General features: G+C 47.2%; 1 protein-coding gene across 14 annotated transcripts in view; it reads left to right on the top strand.

Moving 5' to 3' along the window:
- Positions 1 to 22,500, top strand: part of dab1a (DAB adaptor protein 1a) — a 147,046-nt gene that overhangs the window by 101,416 nt on the left and 23,130 nt on the right. For 9 of the 14 annotated variants that reach the window (XR_006035347.1, XM_042112018.1, XM_042112017.1 and 6 more), the window contains exons 5-13: positions 2,216 to 2,347; positions 3,972 to 4,091; positions 5,088 to 5,126; positions 6,708 to 6,770; positions 8,979 to 9,032; positions 14,080 to 14,133; positions 16,195 to 16,257; positions 17,202 to 17,298; positions 21,258 to 21,893. Coding sequence is in view for 13 of the 14 variants with exons in the window: in XM_042112018.1 (XP_041967952.1) it covers positions 2,216 to 2,347; positions 3,972 to 4,091; positions 5,088 to 5,126; positions 6,708 to 6,770; positions 8,979 to 9,032; positions 14,080 to 14,133; positions 16,195 to 16,257; positions 17,202 to 17,298; positions 21,258 to 21,893 (1,258 nt within the window). In the remaining variant the exon portion in view is untranslated. The remainder of the gene's footprint in view (positions 1 to 2,215; positions 2,348 to 3,971; positions 4,092 to 5,087; positions 5,127 to 6,707; positions 6,771 to 8,978; positions 9,033 to 14,079; positions 14,134 to 16,194; positions 16,258 to 17,201; positions 17,299 to 21,257; positions 21,894 to 22,500) is intronic. The other 5 variants (XM_042112025.1, XM_042112023.1, XM_042112026.1 and 2 more) reach the window with 4 other exon arrangements.

The following is a 22,500-nucleotide window of genomic DNA, read 5'->3' on the forward strand; positions in this document are numbered from 1 at the left end:
ATCCCCTGCTGATGTGACCTGACACAGCTACTTGAGGCCTGAGAGGCTTATGAGCAGTGGGTTGTGTTGCAGCTGGTTAGCCTTTATGAAAGACAGTAAACCTTTGGTCCCGTTGTAAAGGATTCACTTGCATGCCCTCCCTGTCGGTGGAATGACGTTCCCTGTGGATAGGAGGATAGGATGTCCAGTCATGTCCAATTCCAGAATGCCAGAATTGGCAAAATTCACATACATTTAGTTACTATACTATGAAAACAAATCTTGGAGCCCCCTGGAGAAATAAGTCAGTAATATAGATTACCTAGTGGAGGTTAAGCATTCTGGGATGTGTTCAAAATGACATGAATTGCAGTTTTAGAGGTAGGCTATAGCCTATATGTGAACTTCTGTTCCTTATTGTTTGTTTCTTTCCTACTGCATTGGGGGTGAGTGTTTGTGGGTGTTGGGGTAGATATGGGTGTGAGTGTCTGTGTGTGTGTGTGTGTGTGTGTGTGTGTGTGTGTGTGTGTGTGTGTATGTGTTACAGAGAGAGAATTTGAAAGACTGTCTGAAAGAGGACCAGATTACAGGTCATTATGATGGAGCACTGGTCGGCCGCTGTGATAACACAGACTCCATTTTGTAAGCTCCAGGCAAACATTAGATTCTGTGAAATTGTCAGAGGAAGGCTACTGTCAGATGGATACACAAGTAATTAATCTTTCAAGGATTTCCACCACTTCCAATTTTATACCGCCTAAAAGGGAAAGAGATGCTTCTTCTTTTTTCCTTTTTTTTCAAAGAAGGACTTGATGCTGAAGCTTTAAAAGAACTTTGAGATTAAAGCCTAAGGTTTTTTTTTTTTTCATTGTATTGCTTCCCACAAAGAAAAACAATTTACTCACTTTTCACATGCGTTTGTAGCATTAGAGAAATGAATGCATAATGCTCTTCAGAGAGGCGTGTGGAAGCATTACAATGTGATTGTCCACTGCATTAGCATGGACCACAGAATTAGCTCTCTGGTTTTGCTTGCTATTGTACAGGGATCCTGAAAGGTTCTATGGATGCTTCTCTTTTGTGTGGTACAATGCAAAGCTCTTGAGGATAATTTGGAAAGTTTATAGTGGAAGAAATCTTTTACTGTGGGGAAAAGGCGCCTATCCTCACATGTGTTTAGAGCATATGTCTTGGACAAAACGCACACTCTTTGAAAGAGAGAAATGCACTCCTTGATTTCAAACACGGATGTTGTGGATGATGGTTTTTGGCAGTTTTTGTGTCATCCTCATGGAGTTCTAATGTATATTGAAACACCCGACCAGCCCCCAGCACTCAGCTCAGCATCACATAAGACTCACATCTAAAGTGTTATCGAATCATTCTGTCATAAACGTTTAATCATATTTTATGACACCGTTTTTAAGGGAGGGTGGAGAGAGAGAGAGACCCATATCCTGATCACATCCTGATTTATCGTCAGTAGCAGCGGATGTCATTTTTAGTCTTGTCGACTGGAGAGGGTGGGGAGCCAATGCCTGGTGATCGGGCGTCTTATCCGCTCATTGTTCTTGGCTTGTCAAGAGCTCATTGTGCCAGCGACGTGATGATGAGAAGTCTCAGAGAGAGGGGATAGCAGAGGACTTGATTGTCACTCTCTCTAGATTAAACAGCTTTTTTTCCCCTCCCTCTCTCTCTCTCTCTCTCTCTCTCTCTCTCTCTCTCTCTCTCTCTCTCTCTCTCTCTCTCTCTCTCTCTCGCTCTCTCTCTCTCTCATTTCGCCACTCTTGACTTCCCAGGGGGTTGTCATGAGCACTGAAGCCCTTTTGTTTCTACTGCCTCCCAGAATTGGTCTCATCCTGGGTTGGTGACCTATTTATCAGCTCCGAGCTCTTCACTGGGGTCTTGGGATGGGTTTCCTCTTCACAAGATGCCTCCTTCATGGTCCAGAGTTTCCTCGTGTTTGAAGTACTCGATCTAGAGGTGTCTCGACCTACTTAACCTCCAGCGTAACTCTGAAGGGGTTGATGAAGTGATTATTATTTTTTTTTTTTAAATGTGAGCTCTCAAAAAGGCCGCCAGGGTCCAATGAGTTTCTTTGCGTATCTCGCGGTTATACTATGCTGTAAGCCTGGAACGTTCTCCAAGGCTTCTCCCTGTGTCCGCGTTCTTTTCCTCTTTTGCCTACACTGTTGGCCTCTTCATGATCTCAGACCTGGTTCTCTCTGTCGTTCAGATTCTTCAGCACCACCATGCGGTCCATGAGATCTCGTACATCGCCAAGGACACCACAGACCATCGGGCCTTCGGCTACGTCTGTGGCAAGGAGGGCCACCACCGATTTGTGGCCATCAAAACCGCTCAGTCCGTGAGTATCTGTGGGAATTCATTGATGTCATCATCTTATGTTAATGTTGCAACATTATGTGTGTGTGTGTGTTTGAGACAAATGTGTGTTTAGATTTCCAGTTTTCTCCTCCTGTGATTCAAGCGGAACATTCCTGCAGCCCTGTAGCTTGTAGTTTTTCTGGAGAACCCCATCTTTAGCCACTCTGTACTCAGTACTTAGTCTCACTGAACCCCCCCCCCCCCCACAACCCACCCACCCCCCGCGCGTGCGCGGCCTCAGCTGCTGCCCTGTGACTGTGACCGCTGTGCGACGGTGTGTTTGTAGTCATCATGTGTAGAATCATGGCCGTGTCCGTTTTTTTTCCGCGGCGTTGGGAATCTGGACTCTGGGCTCTTTTGTTTCCACTGCTGCCCCTGCCACGTAGTGTCTGCCTTCCCCCTGCTGCGGCGGCTCGATCGATTTCCCCATAGGCGATCGATAAGCACACGGATCCTTCCCCAGCCCCACCCCCCCCAACGCTGAACTGCGGCTGACCCAACCCACTGTGACACAGACGGATGGAGGGGTCCCTGCAATCGTTTGTTGCCTCTCGCTTCCCTTTTTTTCTTTCTTTCCTGCTCCCCCTCTCCCTTGTTTTTTCTCTTTTTGTCTTTCTCTCTCTCTCTCTCTCTTTTCTCTCTTTTTCTCTCTCTTCTCTTGCACTTTCTTTCTTTTCTCTTTCTCATGTTTTTTTCTTCTATAACCTCAATGCCTCACACGCTTTTTTTAATCTTTCTTCCTTTTTCTCTAATTCTCTCTCTCTCCATCTCTCTATCCCTCTGTCTCCACCCCGTTTTCTCCTATTTTCTCTTTCCTTTCATCCTGCTTTCATGTCCGTTCGTGTAGCCGTTTCCCTCTGATGTGCGGACGAGCCCAGGGGTTCATCAGTGAGCCCCTCGTTTTCCCCGGAGCGAAGGACACAGCGCTCTCCTCCCATTAGCGTTAGCGGCGCGGCTTAATGGCGTATTAGTGACATTTAGGCGAACACCGGGCTCCGGATACATTTTTAATGCCAACTTCCAGCTTTGATGGTAGCCCACAAAGGCTCATTCTGATGTGCCCAACCCTTTTGCTGTCACACCGCTTTAAAGAGATGATCTGATCATGTAAAGTTCTATAGTCTGTGCTTCATGCAGATGATCCAATTGTGTAGAGGTCTATAGGCTGTTGCACCCTGGAGTTTTAATATTATCAGTGATTATTCAAGTGCTCTGACAGGACCATTCAATGTATGGAAGCCTAGATCTTGTGGCTCAGCTTGTAGAGAAATGTGTCATCATGGATTTGATATTCATATACTATACTATACTATACTATACTATACTATACTATACTATACCATACTATACCATGCTATGCCATATATTCTCTCTTTACTATACTAAATGTCACTCTGGATAAAAACATCTACTAAATGTAAACCTTCACTCTAATGTGCAGACTCAGTCTTATCCGTAGACATAAACATAGACAGACACAGACAAAATATACAGAGGCTCAAATACACACTGGTCCATGTCAAAGACACCATTGTGTTTTTCCTGTTTGTTTTGGAGTGGGACTGAGCAGACTGTCACTCTTCTGGGTCATTCTGTGTGTCCAGGCTGAGCCGGTGATCCTTGACCTGCGTGACCTCTTCCAGCTCATCTTTGAGATCAAGCAGCGAGAGGAGATCGAGAAGAAGGCGCAGAAGGACAAACAGTGTGAGCAGGCTGTTTACCAGGTGAGCCTGTCACCACACACACACTCACACACACACACATGTGCAGACAATCACACACACACACACACACACACACACACACACACACACACACACACACACACACGTGCACACACACACACACACACACACATACACACACACACACACACACACACACAAACACACACACACACACACACACACATACACACAAACACACACACACACACACACAATCATGTGTAAATTAATGTATAGTATCAAAGACCTGGTACATAACACACTGAGACACATACTCATCAGAATACGTAGCTTTATTGGCATAAAGTGTGACTGGGACAACATATCACAGACACCGATATATGATTAGGTCAGTTTAGGGCTAGACTAGTCAAATGACCTTCATTGGCAGCTTGGCCTATGGTTATCACTCTCTTCTCTGTCTCTCTCTTTCTCTCACTCTCTCTTGTTTTCTCTATCTTCCTCTCTCTCATTTTCTCAGTATATCTTGTTTTATATCTGTCTTTCTTGATAATCTCCCTTTCCACTGACCGTCCTTGTTGATTTTATCCATGCTGCGCAGATGACTAAAGACTAAGCGTATATTCCAGAGAAAATGAGCAGCATGTGCTGATGTTCAGCAAAGTCAAGGTGAACTGGAGACGCTACTCCATCTTGGTTTGAACTGCCATGAAATTGAGGACTAACGTCAAGTCTCCATAAGCTCCTTTTCTAAATTGAATAGTGTTTTTCAGTTCGCTCTGACTTTGTGGACTTGCTCTGCTCGAGAATAACATGTCGCCCATGTCTTTTATAGATCGAGAAGTTTTCAGAGCTGTCACTCACGTATCTGATCCTGTCTCTGCTTTTGTTCTTTGTGTCTTAAATTAGTAACTCTTTTCTTTATGTTTCTTCTTCTCTTTCCTGTTCTATTCTTTTCCATCCCTCTTCGCTGTTCTCTTCTGCAAACAAATCAACGCTTGTCCTCTGCCACTCAATCGCTTTCAAAAAAAGACCATTCTGGAGGAGGACGTTGAGGATCCCGTGTATCAGGTAACATGGCGTGCTAAATCGCTAATCACTTTCTCTCAAATGTGCCCTGTCAAATTGCTCCGCTTTTCTTTGTGAGGTTCGGAGGATTCCCTTCTAAGTAATGGCTCTTTTAATCTCTCAAATGCAAATAACTGTCTCCAATCTTTGATTTCTCTTGTTCTTTCTTTTTAAATTTGTATGTCATGTTCTTGCGTCATTTCACCATATTTTTCTTTTTTGAGATGTGGGGAATTATTATTGTTTGTTATTGTTGATACTTTCAAAAAAACATCTCTGTGCTTGTTCATTTATTCAGCTTGATTTTGATTTCTCTCTCTGACACATTGTCTAGTGTGGTCCAGATCCCATTTGAACTGAATGGTATTTGACCCCAGGCCCAGCTATTGTTCTTGTGGATGAGAAAGCTCTCTTGCCCTAACTGAATACAGGCAGCACTAATACCCTCCACACATGGATGTGTGGGTGTGTAACGCCCTTACCTACAGCACATCTCAGCAGCTTTTGTCTAATGGCTTATGTCTAATGCTTCACTCCAGATACAATAAGACCCCCCCCTCCTCCTCCTCCTCCTACCCCCCATTTGGCTGTATGATGCATGCTGGTTGATATAATGGTGTCTTAATTTGATCGCTGCATTGGGGAGCCAAAGACTACTGTATTCATGAGAGGATTTACCCACCACCAGAATCTCAGGCTTCTCAAAGCCTACAAGGCTGAACTCCAGCTAAAACAATGCACCGCATTAGAGTAATGGACAGAGATAGAGCATACATTATTTTAACATACGTGATATGTATGACCCAACTATGCATAGCAACCTGGCTCTCCCTAATGCAGAGACACTGATTCCACCCTCTTGCTTGCAGGTACAGCCACAGACTCTGTAAATCCCAGAACAGTGACACAGCAGTTTTTAAACCATAGCTGGAGCCTCAGCTAAATGGTCTTCATCCAGTAAATGGCCTTCACATTGGTATTCTGCCTTGACTGTGTGGTACTTTACGTTCCAATTAGATTTAGAGAATTGATGACCCAAAAGATAGATAGAAGTTAAAAAACACACACTTTTTGTCAGGGTCATTAGATCTTTCTCGACATCTTCTTTAGTGGATATTGGTTTGTTATTTGTGTTGTTGATTCCCTGTTTTGTTTGAGAATGTGTGAGTATGTGTGAGTTTGTGTGTGTGTGTGTGTGTGTGTGTGTGTGTGCGTGTGTGTGCGTGCGTGAGAGTCGGGGGTTGGAGGAGTGAGCGTAGGACTGTTGTTGGGGTGTTGAGGGGTGTGTGTGAATGGTTTCTCCGACAACTGCGACAACTGAGTCATGGTCCGACAAGTTGGGTTTCTAATCACACAGAAACGTCAATCAGCCAGGAGGCCCCTCAACCCACCAAAGCCCAGAAGCTAACTGTTTGCCTCCTTCCAAGGGGCAATGCTTGGTGTTGATTCCATCTGATCAATCATCTTTGTGCTCTCTATCTTCTTTAGATTTCTCTTTCCCTTTCTTTGCCTTTTCTTCCTTCCTGTTTCCCTTATCCCTCTCTTTTTGTCTGCTCTTCCTCTCCTGTGCTGCCGACGTTGTAGTACATTGTGTTTGAGGCGGGACACGAGCCCATCCGTGACCAATCAGAAGAGAGCATTTATCAGGTACTATCAAGGCCCTTTTCTCCCATTCGTTCTCATTTCTAAAGCTTCACGAACGGAAGTGTAACACACTCTGCAGTTAGACTACGGTGGTACACCAAATTAAAAACAAAAAAAGCCCTACATATCAACACATATCACATAAATTAACATTCTCTCGACGATGCACACCCATGTCAGTTTTTTAGACACGTCTTCACCCTAATTTCTTTCGACTCGGTTATTCTGTCAGTTATTATTAGAGCTGCCATGCTTCCTCACAGAGCACTCGTTATCATTATGAAAGAAGAGAATGCGCCTTGTTAAAACACATCACCTGTTGGACAACATAAGTAGCAATGAAGAAGAAAAACTTCACACCCCCCAACAAAGCCACCCCTGTCAAATCCTTTGTTTTTGTGAGCCCTGATGAATATATATCTCCATATAAGCGCAGGTTGGCGTATAATGAGCGGCATCGGTATTGTTCGTCTGACTGATGCCTCGTCGGAGTCTTCGGAGACTGTTGTCTCTGAATGTTACCACTACAGACAGGCTCGTTGTTCTGCTGCCAGTAGTACACCTGCAAATTATGCGGCGCGCGGCACGCTACTCGGCAGCAGCAGCAGCAGACGGTGATTTACATTGACGGCTCTCTCAGAGACTCGCTCCAGGGGAACGCTCTCGTGCTCCGAATCCCGTGACCATGGCAACAGGTGGCAGTTTCTTTCCTTTTTTTTTTTTTCTTGTTTTTGTCAGGTGCCACTGTGCTGCCACTACCTGTGGCTTGCTGCAGTTATGCAACGGATGGGTTTCTCTAGGCCTACTCTACAGTGACTTCAGTGAAGTAAGCGGTAGCTATTCAGAAGGCTCTTTGAGCGAATTAAATTGGTCACCTCAGTCTGAGTGGTTTATATTATTGTCCACTTTTTTCACCCTTCACTTAGAATTAAAGTGTTTAAAAATGAGTCTCTCTCACTGACCCCTTGCATAACAGCAATTTGCACAGATTGTAATGGGTTCAAATTAACATTTTATGCACATACACATTCTGTTGTGTAAAAGACTATTTGACCTCGCCCATGCAACGGTGCATAAATTCAATCCACCTCAATTGCTGGACGAACCATGAAAATTGCATATGCACTCAAGTCAACCCTGTAGTCATTTGTACGAGCCCCTTTAAGGCAAGCTATCTGACCCTGAATAAGAGTCCTGCCTGCTTTCATACACATTGCCCTGAGGCTATCCAGCCCTCCAAGCGGAGACTGATTTTGGCCGGACTCCGGGTCGTCCCACGGAGGGGCAGTGGCTGACCTTCCATGCCGTGGGCGCCTGATTGATTCGGCGCGATCGAGTAAGCAGCGGTCTTGCTCCTCCCTGCTCTCCTCTCCTCCTCCTCCTCCTCCTCCTCCTGCGGAAGATGAAAGCGGCCGGGTTATTAATCACCAGCCGAGCCGTTTGATGTTGAAGTAAAATAGATGGAAGAGACACGTTCAAATGGAAGTGTGTACAAAACACGCTGAATAGCAATCAGCCAGCCAGAGGAGGAGAAGAGAATTAAGAAGGATGGAGAATTAGAGAGGGGCGAAGCACACACACACACACACACACACACACTCGCACACACACATGCACACACTTGCACACACATACACACACGCAGACCCAAGTGTGTGTGTGTGTGTGTGTCAGTGTGTGTGTGTCAGCGAAATAAATAAAGAGTGAGAAGAAAGGGTGTGGATTAGAGCTGTCCATCTGATGCAAGTCTCATGGGTGTTCGCGCCTCTTCAGTTGGACGGCATGAAGAGGCAGCTGAAACTAAGCCCTTTTCACTGCTGAACAAATACATGTGCCAGCACAGAAATACTGAGCAAGATCGGCATGCACCGTTCCGTGCTTTAGACTTTAGAGGTAATCAACCAATAAAACTCAAAAACGCATGCACAAGCGCACACAAAAACACTGCTAAGATGTTTCCGCTAACATTCACAAATCAGTTCACATCCTCAGACAATTGTGATTTTATTAAAAAAAAACATGCAACAGAAAATAAATTAATTAAAACGACATTGACTCTTACAACAGGTACACTTAAAACATTGATTGATTGATTGATTGATTTCCAGACTTCCTGCTGTTTCAACATGTTATCCGGAAGTAACTTGTTTGTTTCCCCCTTTGTGTGTGTGTGTGTGTGTGTGTTTGGTTGGGTTAATTGCCTGACCCCAGGTTCCTACCAGCCAGCAAAAGGAGGGGGTCTATGATGTTCCAAAGCGGCACCCAGTGAGTGTAGCTGTGTGTGACTCTGTCTTTGTGCTTCCCTCAGGCAAACCTCTCAGTCTGTCGCATCACGCAGGCCTGCTGTCTGTCTCCCCCAACCTTCGCCGTGAGATGGATATGTCCCTGTTTCGGCCCAGATTAGGGCCAGATCTGGTGCACAAGTCAGATGAGATAATCACTCTCTTGTGGCTTCCATGGGCTTTCAGTGACTGTCTGCTGTTTGTGTAGATCTGTAATCAATCTACATCAGATCAGTATGCTTCAGATGAGATTCAGGACCGTACACGCACTGGTCCTGGATCAGCATCTAGCAATGATTAACTAATTTCCCAGAATTTTAGCCAATGATTTTTTCACCCACCCTTGATCCTTAACTAGTGGGAATCTGAACTACCCTCCTTGGCTTTTTGATTCCTCTGAATTGATGCTCTGTGTTTTCAGTGCTCTAAATCCCATGCTTAATACATGTGTGTCTATGTGTGTCTGTGTGGACTGACGATGGGTTTAACTGTGAGTCCCAGTCTGGGTCATTGAGAGGTTTGCTGGAGGTCCTTCTGTGCCTGGTGTGGCTGCATGTGTTGTGCTTGTGTGGTGATTGGTGCTCTGTGACTCCATGCTACCCATATGGATGGAAGGCTGATGTATCTCGATGAGCATGCATAGCATATAGGGCCCCGTAGGCATGCATGGTGTTAATGCCTCGGCAGCACTTGCAGAATTAATGGGGAGTCTATAATTAGCCGTGGAATGTATATGTTATGTATATGTATGCTATCCATATGGGTAAGCGGTCAAGTTCCAGCCACATCCTGAAGAGATAGGAAGAGTTCCAATGCATGAGGATGTTATGCCGATTACTGAATACGATACCCACATTATCGTTGGATAATGTATCGATACTGTTGTTAAAGAGATGTATGGTTTTACACCAGGGATATCAGTTTATGGATATCCATGGATGTAATGCCATGCCTCACGTTGTTGATGAATAGATTTGTTAGCACCGGTTGAGTGCAACTGCAGCGAGTGTAACCTCACTATCTCTTCCCAAACGGCTGGTGTGTTGGCCCTCCAGTGTGGCTCCATCTCCTCAGGTGTTACAGCTGCTCTGTGTATTCAGTCAGAGCTACATGAGCGTGCTCCTCAACACCCTCTCCACCATACCAACGTCTACCTTAGACGGCAGTTAGTTTGCACAGTAAAAAAAGCCAATTCAGTGGCCAATTTTACTACCACCCACAGCCTTCTCCCTCAAACAACAGTCAGGTAGTTCAGCCAAACCTTGGTCCCAACCCTCTAAGCTGGGATTTAGGTTTTAGCCTTATCTCCCAAGCTGGGGATGTCCATTCTACCTCAAGATAAGTTATACGAGATCTTAACTATCTAATACATGTGATAGACAGCTGAGGAAGGTCTCTCTTCTCCTCTGTCTCTTTCTTTTTTCCACTCTGTTCCTGCATCTCTCTCTCCACTGCCCACTTGTCCTCCGCCTCATCTTCTGTGTCTGATGTTTTATTTCTGGTGCGTGTGATGGTCGACAATGCCCTGTTATCAAAGCCTCAGTTGCCCTGTGTGGTTCTGCCCACAGTTGTGCCCCACGCAAGGAAACTCCATCCCATAATATAACCCTGCCCGTGGAGACGGGTTGATGTGGGCATGGAGTCTTTAACAGTGTGATCCAGCCCGTTCCAAAGAGGATTAGGCTGCTGAGAATATGGCATTGTGATACTGCAGTGTAAAAAGACACAAGCCACTGTACTGAGAATGGTTATGCCTCATAAGTTTGCGTTTGCTTGTGTTTTGTGTGCTTGATTTGCAAATCCAATCATCTGTCATATTTGTGATTTGTTTTCAAGCAATGGAGTATGTTTCAACACAAAATACACACACAAGTACACACTCTCACACACACACACATGCAAGTACACACACACACACACACACACACACACACACACACACACACACACACACACACACACACACGCCAAGTTGCACAAATTTACATACACATTGCAGTTTGCTTCCTTTAATTTAACATTTCCTTTTCCCTTCTTTGTCTTGTTTTTTTTTGCCACCATTTGTAGGGACTGACTCCAATAAATCCACAACAAAAGCATTATTCACAATGGATAATAAACAATATTTAGTAATCCAAAAACAGTCTACTGAAATATATTTTTCCGATTTTGTGACAACCTAATCAACTCACTCTAATTACAAAGTATTGATTAAATCATACACTCGAAACTATTTTGATCTGTAACCTTTTCGCTCCACATGTATTGAGTGAAAGGAGAGATTAGGCTCTTTCAACTGGTTTGAAACACTTGGAAAACCAGACAAGGTTGGTGAATGCTTTTCCAAACGGAAGCTGAAGTGTCTGCGTGATCATACAGAGAATGGGAGATTAGCGAGACAACATTAATTAAGTGGGCTGCATTAAACGTATGCAAAACACACACATGTGGATAATTACCATCTCCCTGGAGACAGCTAATTGATAGGTAGTTGTGACTAAGAAGACAAGGGGAGTAGGCAGAGGGGGGGGGGGGGGGGGGGGGGGGGGCAAGCAGCATAAAGCCAAACCTTTACATCAGATCCCAGCAGCTTAGGCCACTAGAACATGTGGGGGGGGGGGGCAAGCAGCATAAAGCCAAACCTTTACATCAGATCCCAGCAGCTTAGGCCACTAGAACATGTGTTGTGTTACGAGGCCACAGAGACAGGAGCATTGGTTATCTTGGAGTATTTATTTCTCTGTAGGCATATTGGAAATTCCTTTGCCTGATGATATAAAATGGGTTCTTTAAATGGCTCACACAGAAATATAACGAAAAAAGAAAACCTCACTGGCAGAATTTCCGTTTCCATCCCAGACTTCTTCGGCTGACTAAGATAAAATTGCCTCGCTAAACAGACTAGGGAATCGAATATGAAAGAGCGATCACTGTTGGAGGGAGAGTGTGTCAAACAGCAGTTTCCCCTCCGCGCCGCAGTCGGGATCACTTTCGCTCAGTGATCAGTGTGTTTGAACTTTCCCGAGTGACTGGCAGGCTTGGCAAGGTGGGAAACCAATTATAAGCGGCGCAGCACTCCTTCCGAGATAGATGGCTGTGGGGAGCTGTATATTCGGTCGGAGTTTGCGTGCGTGGGCAGGGGCTCCGAGATTGACACACAACTCACACAGACAGATTGCTGGGATTCCTGGTTTCCCACAATGCCTTGTGCCGCACTATCCCCCCAGCCACCCACCCACCCTCTCGCCCCCGCAGGGCCTGTAAACAGATTGATGGATCTCGTCCTTCGGGCCAGTAATCTATCTGCTATTTTATTTAGTGGCCCGAGCAAGTCCAGTAAAGACCGGCTCTAAGTCAGGCGGTGCACGTGCATTGAAGCCTCAGCGACATTCAGAACCCGCTCAAGGTCGGGCCAGCAACATCATCTTGGCAATGGCTGGCAGTAAACACAAATCACACATTTATTTATTTGTTTTTACCCCCTGCTCGTGGAAGTCAAGGTTGCCTCCTTTAATAGACAGTAGGGGCATCCGGTAGGCTAGAGTACAGTAGGGAAAAGAAAGAGTTCCGCACAAGAAGACAAAAAGCTCCACAAAGTCCCTAAACTAAACCATGTCTCCACTCATTCACTGTGTACATTTGGCATGTTTCATGTTTTTTTTTTATTTTATATTTTTATCCCATTTCAGTTTAGCGGTGGAGACTATTCTCATTCTGTCATCCTCGTGCCCTCTCTCTCTCTCTCTCTCTCTCTCTCTCTCTCTCTCTCTCTCTCTCTCTCTCTCTTTCTCTCCTTCTCTCTCTTGCGCACTATCCTTCTCTTTCTTTCTCTTATTCAGCCTGGCCCCTGTCCAAGCCCTTGGCATGAGTGCAGAAATGGCAGCCGGCTTGACTCTTGTTTCTCCCCACTTTTTCATTAGAATTAGTCCTTATCGCTCTCCAAGGACAGCCCTCTTAATTGCATCCCTTTGCCTGTCACTCTGGCTCCGTGTTTACTGTTTCACACCAGGGGAACAGGGAGCTTTAAAGGGCCTGTCAGATTAGTGCCTTTTGACAGGTCTGGAGTCTGTCCGTGTGGGTGTGCTGTGCTGTGGTGGTGGTATTGTGCTCTGTCTTTCTGTGTGTACTGTGTGTGTGTGTGTGTGTGTGTGTGTGTGTGTGTGTGTGTGTGCGTGTGTGCGTGTGTGTGTGTGTATGTTCTTTGCATATGTAACATATTTGTGTGTTTTTTGTGTATATAAATTTACTGAGCTGTGGTTTGTGTGTCTTAGTTGTGTGTCTTAACTGTTCTGTTCTGTCAATTCAGTGATTCCCTACTCCTACCCCCCCCCCTTCATTTCCTCCTGCCCCCCCCCCCCCCCCCGCTCCATCTCTCCTGACTTTACAGTGGTGCTGTAAATGACTGGATAGCAGATGTTGTTCATGGTCCATGTGCGTTCCCCCCTTATCTCTCTCCCGGGAAGCCCATATGATCGCATTATTTTCCCATTAAATGTTGACAGGCCGGTAAAATATGTGCATTCTGTTGACTCACTCATGTCTCTGGCCTACAATTAAAACCCCCCGAGGTAGAGGTGGGTTATAAACGAGTCCAACGAGAGAAAAACAAACATCGCGTCATATCATGCCGAGCCTTTTGGACGTGTTGCATTCTACAGGAGAGAGAGATGAGGGTGAACTGAACACAGACCATGACCGTGTGAATGCAGTGTGCTGTGTGTGAGTTTGGTTGTATCCTTCCACACGGAGATGTATTTATGGTCATGAGTGCTTTGTACCCACCTGTACAGGTAAAGTCCTTCCTATAGTCCTCCCATTCAAGCATACCTCACCCCATCCCATCCCACCACCACACACCCATCTTTGTGTTCCTATGTGTGTGTGTGTGTATGTGTGTGTGTGTGAGTGTTTGTGTGTCTGTGTGCGTGTACATGTGTGTGTATGTGTGTCTGTCTGTCTGTGTGTCTGTCCATTTTGGTCTACAACTCATTTCACCTCATCCATCAGCTATTTCCATTTTCCTCTTGCAGAATGGCCAGATCAGTTTGCTGGACTTTGACGCAGAACTTGGCATGGTCAACCAGGTAAGACATCAGACATAAGCTGTAGCTGTGGACTGCCCCTGGATATCCTCCCTGCACACCCCCAGACAGACAGTGAAATAGCAAGTGACACCTCTCCTCTCCTCTCCTCCTCTGTGGCTTGGATGGTTAATGAGAGACCCAATCCCATGTGACCCTTTCAGACCCAGCTAGCCAGTGCCCCATCACCCCCCAGCCACCCTAACCCCTCCAGATGCACTCTCCTCTCTCACTCCCTCTGGCCCAGTGCCTTGCTCAAGAGCTGATGATGCCAGGAGCCATGCCAGTCACTCAGGCGCACCGCATAATGTCTGTGAGGTGACTTCCCAGTAATATCCAAGCATGCATCTGTGCTGCCTCCACACACACACACACACACACACACACACACACGCACACACACACGCACACACACGCACACACACACGCACGCACGCATGCATGCACGCACGCACGCACACACACACACACACACACACACACACACACACACACGCCTACAGCGTGACCCCTTTGGGGAGGCCTTCACTCAGGTTCTAAAAGGTCAGCAGCTTAGCTCCCTCCAGGGACACAGGGGGGAGGATGGTGTGTGTGTGTGTGGGTGTGTGTGTGCTGTGCGTGTGTGCGTGTACATATACTGTACATACACACACACACACACATATGTGTGTGTGTGTGTGTGTGTGTGAGAGAGAGAGGGAGAGAGAGAGAGAGAGAGAGAGAGAGTGTCCCTACACCCCCTGAGGAACACACAATCATAAAAAATGAGCTCAGTGGACCCATAGCAGAGTGATAACATCCGGCCGTTATCTCGCGACGAAAAAGGAGATGGGTGGTGGAGTGGCTAGGGTGGAGGGAAAGGGGCACTGCATCTACCGGGCCGTCAATTCTCCCCCCGCGGCGACATCTTGGAGAGGTGGGATGGAGAGAAATGAAGCCTCTCTTCATATAGAGGGGTCCGGGGTGTTTAGCACTCGGGCTGTGTCGGCGGCTCCCGCGTTAGCGGCCCTTATCTTCTGCCAGTCATTTTAAAAGGCTGTGTAGCCATTCTGCTTCCCACTATAAATGTCACGCCTCCGGATCCATTTTCTGATAGTGGAATGAGAACGTCATGCTCTACATGTGACCTATAAATTAAAAAATAAGATACAGTTGGAGATGGAGAGACAGAGAGAGAGGGGGGGGGGATAGAGAAAGAGAAAGAGAGAGAAGGAAAAAAACAAGATATTCTAAGAAATTGCATTCATTTTCCCCATAAGAAATTATCCGTGACTTGATTTATGCAAATCTTTGACCATGTATTTGAAGCTTTAAAAGTCTTTTATGGCTAAATATAGGCTGTTCAACTTAGGGGGATGGGGGGTTGGGTAGGATGGGGGGGTGGGGGTCGGGTGCTTGTGCTGCTGTCTCTATGCTGCCGGAGCTCTGAGCGCTCTGAAACAGCGCTTATAGAAAAAGATGAAAGGTCTATTTAAGCTGTCAAGTAGCCCACACAGGCATTTCATCTGTGCCGCAGAGCAGGCGCCATGGCGGTCTCTGTCCACTGAGCGCTGTACAGGGGACATATTTCTCTGCTGACTTTTATCTCCGTGGGCACGGAAATTGAGGAGGAGCCCCAGAGTTTGCTGTGTCCCCACTAACTGTAAGGAGCGTGGCGAAGCGTGGCCAGTTCAAGGGTCACCACAAACGTAAGGTGTAGCTTGTCTGGTAATCGGTACACCCTATGGGTAGGTGTGTGTGTGTGTGTGTGTGTGTGTGTGTTTGTGTGTGTGTGTGTGTGTGTGTGTGTGCGTGTGTGTGTGTGTGTGTGTGTGCGTGTGTGTGTGTGTGTGTGTGTGTGTGTGTGTGTGTGCGCCTTTCACCACCACCCCTTTTATCATTCCTCCTCATCCACGTCATTGTCCATGACTCACCCCTCAGAGCTAGAGAGCTGGCTGCTGTGTGCCCGCAGGTAGGTGGCATGCACCCTTTTGTCAGCACTGTGAATGGCATGGCTGGAGATCGCCCGGTGGGCATTGTGAGTGGCATTTAAACGCGCTCTGACATGCACTCTGTCATTTGCAGAATATCAACCAGTTAGAGCTTTTCGGAGACATGTCCACCCCCCCAGACATCACCTCACCTTCGGTAAGTACGCACACACACACACACACACACATGCACACACACACACGCATAATACACACACACACACATGCACACACACACACACACATAATACACACACACACACACACACACACACACACACACATAATACACACACTCACAGACACATACACATTCATTCACACACACCAATTGGGATGTCCTTTCCACCTTGAACTCCTGTGGACTGTTGGCAGGGTGAGGTGGTGCAGCCGTCAGACAGATGGGAGCTTGGTTGAAGTGGAGACAGATAAATCACCCTCGTCTTTGTTGAACTCTCTCTTTGGTGGCCAGTTCGCCCGTAGAATGAAATCATATTTTTAAGTACTGCCAGTATTTCATGATATAATTAAAAAGACTCCCAAAAGCAAGCAGTTTGCCCCATTAGTGGGCCATTATTTTCAGCTGAGATAAATGGCGCGCCCACTATTGGGTCAGATTTGATATGGGTATGACCTCAGATTTATTGACTTTTAATTGAGCTTTTATCATAATCTTCCTGACTGGTTTGGCTTGTGATAATGATGACACAGTGTTATTATATCCTCAGTATTTGAAAGCAAACATGTCCGGTGTGTTGGTCAGGGCATTCAGAGGGTTCTTATTCTTCTCTGGTCACTTGTAGAATAAGTAGAGCAAGGCTTTTTAACTGATGATATATGGGGCAGCTTTCTGAGCAATGCTTCTGGGCAACCACGGAACCAGTTCCATGTGGTCTGATTGAATGATCGTGTAAATTTGCCTACTGATGGTGATTAGTGAGGTTCCCCCTTCCCTGTGAAGCGCTTTGAGTGTCGAGAAAAGCGCTATATAAATGTAACGTGTTGTTGTTCTTGATGATTAAAGTTCTCTAGGGAACTCTGTGTGTGTGTGTATGTAGCTGTTCCGTTTGACCTTTAACCTTTGCGTGTCCTCCCCATTAGACTCCTGCCTCTCCGGCCAACACGCTGGACCCCTCGCTGGCCCACCAGCCCCCGTCGGAACTCTTTGCCCCCTTCAACCCCGCGTCCGTCCCCTCAGGTAGGTCACTCAAACCTCCGGTCTCTTTCAACCCCCATGTCCATCCGCGCGCGCACACACGCACACACACACACACATAGTGCTCTTTTCTGAACACTGAGTTCCCATAATGGGTTGAGGAAGGACAGAGTAAATGCTTATTTTCCTCTGTCTAGTCATTTATGTGGCCGCTTTGTGTGTGTGTGTGTGTGTGTGTGTGTGTGTGTGTGTGTGTGTGTGTGTGTGTGTGTGTGTGTGTGTGTGTGTGTGTGTGTGTGCGTGTGTGTGTGCTGCTCAGTCCTTATGCATGCCTGATAAACCAGCCTCTCATCTCTTCCCCACTGCAGCAGCCAGGTCTGTTGCCCTTGCTCATAAAACACAACCTTGGTTGAGCACAGCACATTTCAGATGTGCCTGTGTGTTTGTGTGTGTGTGTGTGTTTGTGTGTCTGTGTGTGTGTGTGTGTTTGTGTGTGTGTGTGTATGTGTGTGCATGCCTACATGTCTGTGGGCCCCTGCAGCTCTGTCTCGAATACACCCCACTCCACATTTGTTTATCAAGGCCAGTCTCGCAATTGCTTAGACCCAGAGCCTCTGTCACTGCAGCCCCTAGCACACACACTTATGTGGGTGCAGCAGTAGCAGCAGCAGCAGCAGCGTTGCCTGCCGGCTGTTTCCTCTCTCCCGGCCGGTCTGTAATGCCATTGCACATGGACGGTCCCCGCCTCTTAGAAGGGGGTTTACAGGAGACAAACGCTGAATCCTATTTCTCTTCCCTTTTGCCCATTTCACTGCATTTGGAGTGCCCTCCACTGGGTCGTGCTCCTTCAGGATGGAGGTACGAGGGTTCGGGGTTCAAATCTCTACCTAGGAAACGGCACAACACTGTTTGTCTTCAGAGTAAATTTGCAGGACAGATCAAAGACAGGTAGGCGTGGAGGGGTGGGAGGGGGGGCTATGAATGCTGGACTACTGCACTGACGAGTGTGAGGAAAGGTAGATGGATGTCTGAGGAGAAGGAGGAGGAGAAGGAGATCGGGCGGGGGATTGGATTGGGCCGGGGCTGAGCTGGTGATGAGGTGTGCTGTGTTTATGTGGGAGCGCCCGATTGCAAGAGGCAGGGGAGTGCTCGTTAGAGCAGCCATGGTTCAGACAGGGCATAGCACTGCACAGCACAGCTTGGCATGACACAGCATAGCTACAGGGGCCTCCTGTTGGACCAGAGGCATTTTGAACACTGATGGAAGCGCGTCCGGAACAGCGGAAAGGAGGCGAGGGCTGAATGCACAACAGTGTCTGGAGGAGAAGCCAACATAGGGTTAGGGGGGACTAGGATGTGTGTGTGCGCGAACGTGTTTATGCATGTGTGTGTGTGTGTGTGTGTGTGTGCGTGCCTGTGTGAAGTGTACGGTGTGCCCAGCTCTCTGGTAATTGCTGATGCTTCTGGGACATCTGGCACAGACAGATTGACTTAGAGCTCGGCATGTAAACAGAATGCCATTGAAATGCACGGGACGGCATGATTTATCGCGCCTGCGGTCTGTGCCCGACGCCCCCCACCCTGCACCATCAACCGCTCCCTTCCCCGACACTTGGCACGGTAAACAAGGGGGACTGGGCACGAGCCCACCTGCCCAAACAAATCTTTTACGGGCTATTTCCGGTAAGGCGGAAGGTGGCTATTCTAGATGTCCAAGTTATTTTCCGATTGAAAAAAAGAACACCACAGGTTTTAGTGTGTGTGGGGGGGGGGAGAGTATTAAATTAGAACAGTGTTGCAGCATTTGTTGAGGGCAGATTAAGAAGGGAAGAAAAACACACAGAAAATAGATAAATAAATAAGTGAGACAGAAAAGAGTAATTGAATTTCTTTTCAACATCACCACCGGCGCAGAAGCTCTATTTCTCGCACTCCCGAGCAGAACAACGCAAGACGGAAAATAACAGCGGGACAGTAGGAGGAAGCGATGCCTTTTACAGAGGATCCAGGTGCATCCTGCTCCTCATCTCATTCACTGACAGATAGATCCACATGTCTGTCTGTGTGTGTATGTGTGTGTGTGTGTGTGTGTGTGTGTGTGTGTGTGTGTGTGTGTGTGTGTGTGTGTGTGTGTGTGTGTGTGTGTGTGTGTGTGTACGAGTGTGTGGAACACATGGCAAAATAAACAGCAGTCAGATCTCTATGAATCCAGAATACATCTCATTCTCATCTCCTGCTCGGGCTCATCGGAAGCGTCTTTGACAGTTTTGTCACGCGTTGAGTCGCTTACTGTCACTTGTATTTTTTTTTTTGTCGCTCGCAGATTGACGAAAACTGACTGACAGAGTTTGGAGAGAGACTCTCCCATCTCTCAACAGCTCTCAGACCTCCCGCTGACAAACCAAGCTCTCCTCAACTGCCAGTACACAAAACAAGATAACACACTCGTATCCGCAAACCCACTTGCACCCCTGAGCCGCTCAGCCAAGGCCTACCGCTGCGCGCTTAACACGAGCCTTATTAAATCAGTTTTCATCAAATAATGATTAAAGCAAACGTTGCATTGATCTTTAGCCCCAGATAAACATAATGATTTATGCCTCCAACTGTAAGCCCACCTCTGCCCTCTCCAGTCTCAATTAAATCTTCAGACTACTGTAAATATGTGTTCAATGAATCATTCATTTAGGTTCAGAGGAGTGCTGGTGGATAGGACTTTCCACGGATTCGTGATGAACAGAGTGCTCTTCAGAGTGCTCCTACTCTTACTGCGTCAGTGCTGAGGCGTCCCTGAAGTCAGAGGCAGTCAGTTTTATCAAAAAATGTGTCTCCTTTCTGTGCTCTGTACCGCCTCAATCTTGTAACATCTTTCTCTGCTCTTGAAGGCTTGATGAGTGCCTTTCTGGGTACAGCTGCCTATTTTCACTTTTAGAAGTGCCTTCTCTGTTATTGCCGGCCGCCATTTTGTCACTGTTGATGCTTAATGAATGCACAGTATATGGAGTTCTTAAAGGCCCCTCATTTCTCGTTCTGAAGCCAGGCAGAAAATGTGAGATAAGTCAGCTTTGACAAAACAGAGCGGATAGCAGAGCATCCTGGGGGATCTCTGTCCCTTTGCTAATGCCATGGTGCGACTAGACGTGAGGCAGAGATACGATTGAGGTTCGCAGTGCAAATGTGCGCCCACGCTCAATCAGAGGGGAAAAAGGAAGACATATCTTAATGACCTTGTTTAAATCTCTCGCTATTCATTAAGGGCTGCACTCATTGTACGTTGTAATTACGACAGCCCGAGTCCACACTCTGGCCATAAAGAGGGCCACGCTAGTGAGCGAGTGAGCGAGCTAGGATGAGAAATAGGCCAGGCTACTCCAGTAAAGGAGAAGAGCCTGGTCAACCTCGTCCAGTGTAGTCACACTTCTGAAGGCAAACAGGACAACGCATCTGTGGGCTGCTTTTATGGGCTGCACTCGTACAGTGATTCATTGTAAGGGAGGCTGCACACCCAGGTACAGAGAAACAGACTGGCTTGTCACGAAACTGTCTGTGAAATATGGCAGATGACAGCAGAGATCAACGTGAATTTTAAATCTGGATCTGCCAACCCAGAATATCAGTGAGGAGAAAGCATCAGAAGTCAAGTTCTGTATGACAGAACGTGAAGTAGGATTTAGTCAGTCATGATGTACCTCAGTTTACTGAATTTAACATCTGGTGAAAAAGAGGGGTATAATTGTAGCACAGACAAAAACTATTACCAACAAGCCATGAGAGAGATTGCCTCTAGGATTTCTGGGAAAGAGAATAATTTTTCTGCTCAAAGTGATTTAGTGGAAGATGCTAAATGAATAAGTGGAAATGTTGTTTTGAGTGAGCTATAAAGCCAAGTGAAGTTTATACTGACTGTTGCAAGTCATGTCATGCAGCAGCTCCATGCTAAATGACAAGCTGTTAATAGATGATGTACCTGTATTGACTCATTCTCTTTCTCTCTGTTCCAGGTTACGTTACGATGGGAGCCGTGCCGCCTGGACACTGGGCGCAGCAGCCGTTTGCGGCGCAGACCCCGCTGGCGTTCGGCGTGCAGTCCCCGGTGCCCATGGCTCAGGTGCTGCCCGGCGGCCAGCCGGTCATCTGGGGCCAGGCCAACCTCTTCCCCGCCACGCAGCAGCAGTGGGCGGCCATGGCGGCGGGCGCCTTCTCGCCGACGGCCTTCATGCCCACGCAGGCGGTGGGACCCCTGCCGGCCGCCATGTTCCAGACGCTGACCCCCATGGCCATGCCGCCGTCCTGTGAGACGCCGCCCGTGCCCGGACCGTCGGGGGTCACGGGCGGCGCCATGGGCGGAGGCCCCTGCTCCTCGTCGTCGGCCTCGTCCAGCCCACAGCACGGCGGCGTGGACCGGTCGCGGCAGAAGATGACCAAGGAGATGTTCAAGGATTTCCAGATGGCCAAGCCGCCGGCCATGCCGGCCCGTAAGGGCAGCGAGCAGCCCAACCTGCAGTGCACCACGGACGCTTTCACCAGCTACTTCAGCCGTGTGGGCATGGCGCAGGACGCGGATGACTGCGACGACTTCGACATCTCCCAGATGAACCTGACGCCGGTCACCTCCACCACGCCCTCCACCAACTCACGTGAGTGCCCACCACACACACACACACGCATCAGAGCATTCACTCACACACACACACACACACACACGCATCAGAGCATTCACTCACACACACATACACACACACACACACACACACACACACACACACACACACACACGCATCAGAGCATTCACTCACACACACACACACACACACACACACACACACACACACACACACACACACACACATACACACATACACACACACACACACACGCATCAGAGCATTCACTCACACACACATACAAATATACACACTCACAAATATACAGTACACACTCACACAGACATATGGTGAACACTCCTGTTTCCAATCATTTACTCATTGACCTGTATTTGCACGGTCATTCATATTAACTTACTGTAAGCTGTGCCCTTCACCAAATGCATGCACACACACACACACACAAACATGGTCCTATGTCTATGCATACTGTATACACATTCAAAATTGTACACATACTGTACAGCAAACACAATGCCACATACACATGGAGACTTATAGACAAATTCTTGACTCAAAAGCATATGTCTGGCATTTAAGTGTTGCCCTTCTCTCCCCCACACACCTCAGAAGAATGAGA

This window comes from Alosa sapidissima, chromosome 12 (assembly GCF_018492685.1).
Source record: "Alosa sapidissima isolate fAloSap1 chromosome 12, fAloSap1.pri, whole genome shotgun sequence".
NCBI classification, from domain to species: domain Eukaryota; kingdom Metazoa; phylum Chordata; class Actinopteri; order Clupeiformes; family Clupeidae; genus Alosa; species Alosa sapidissima.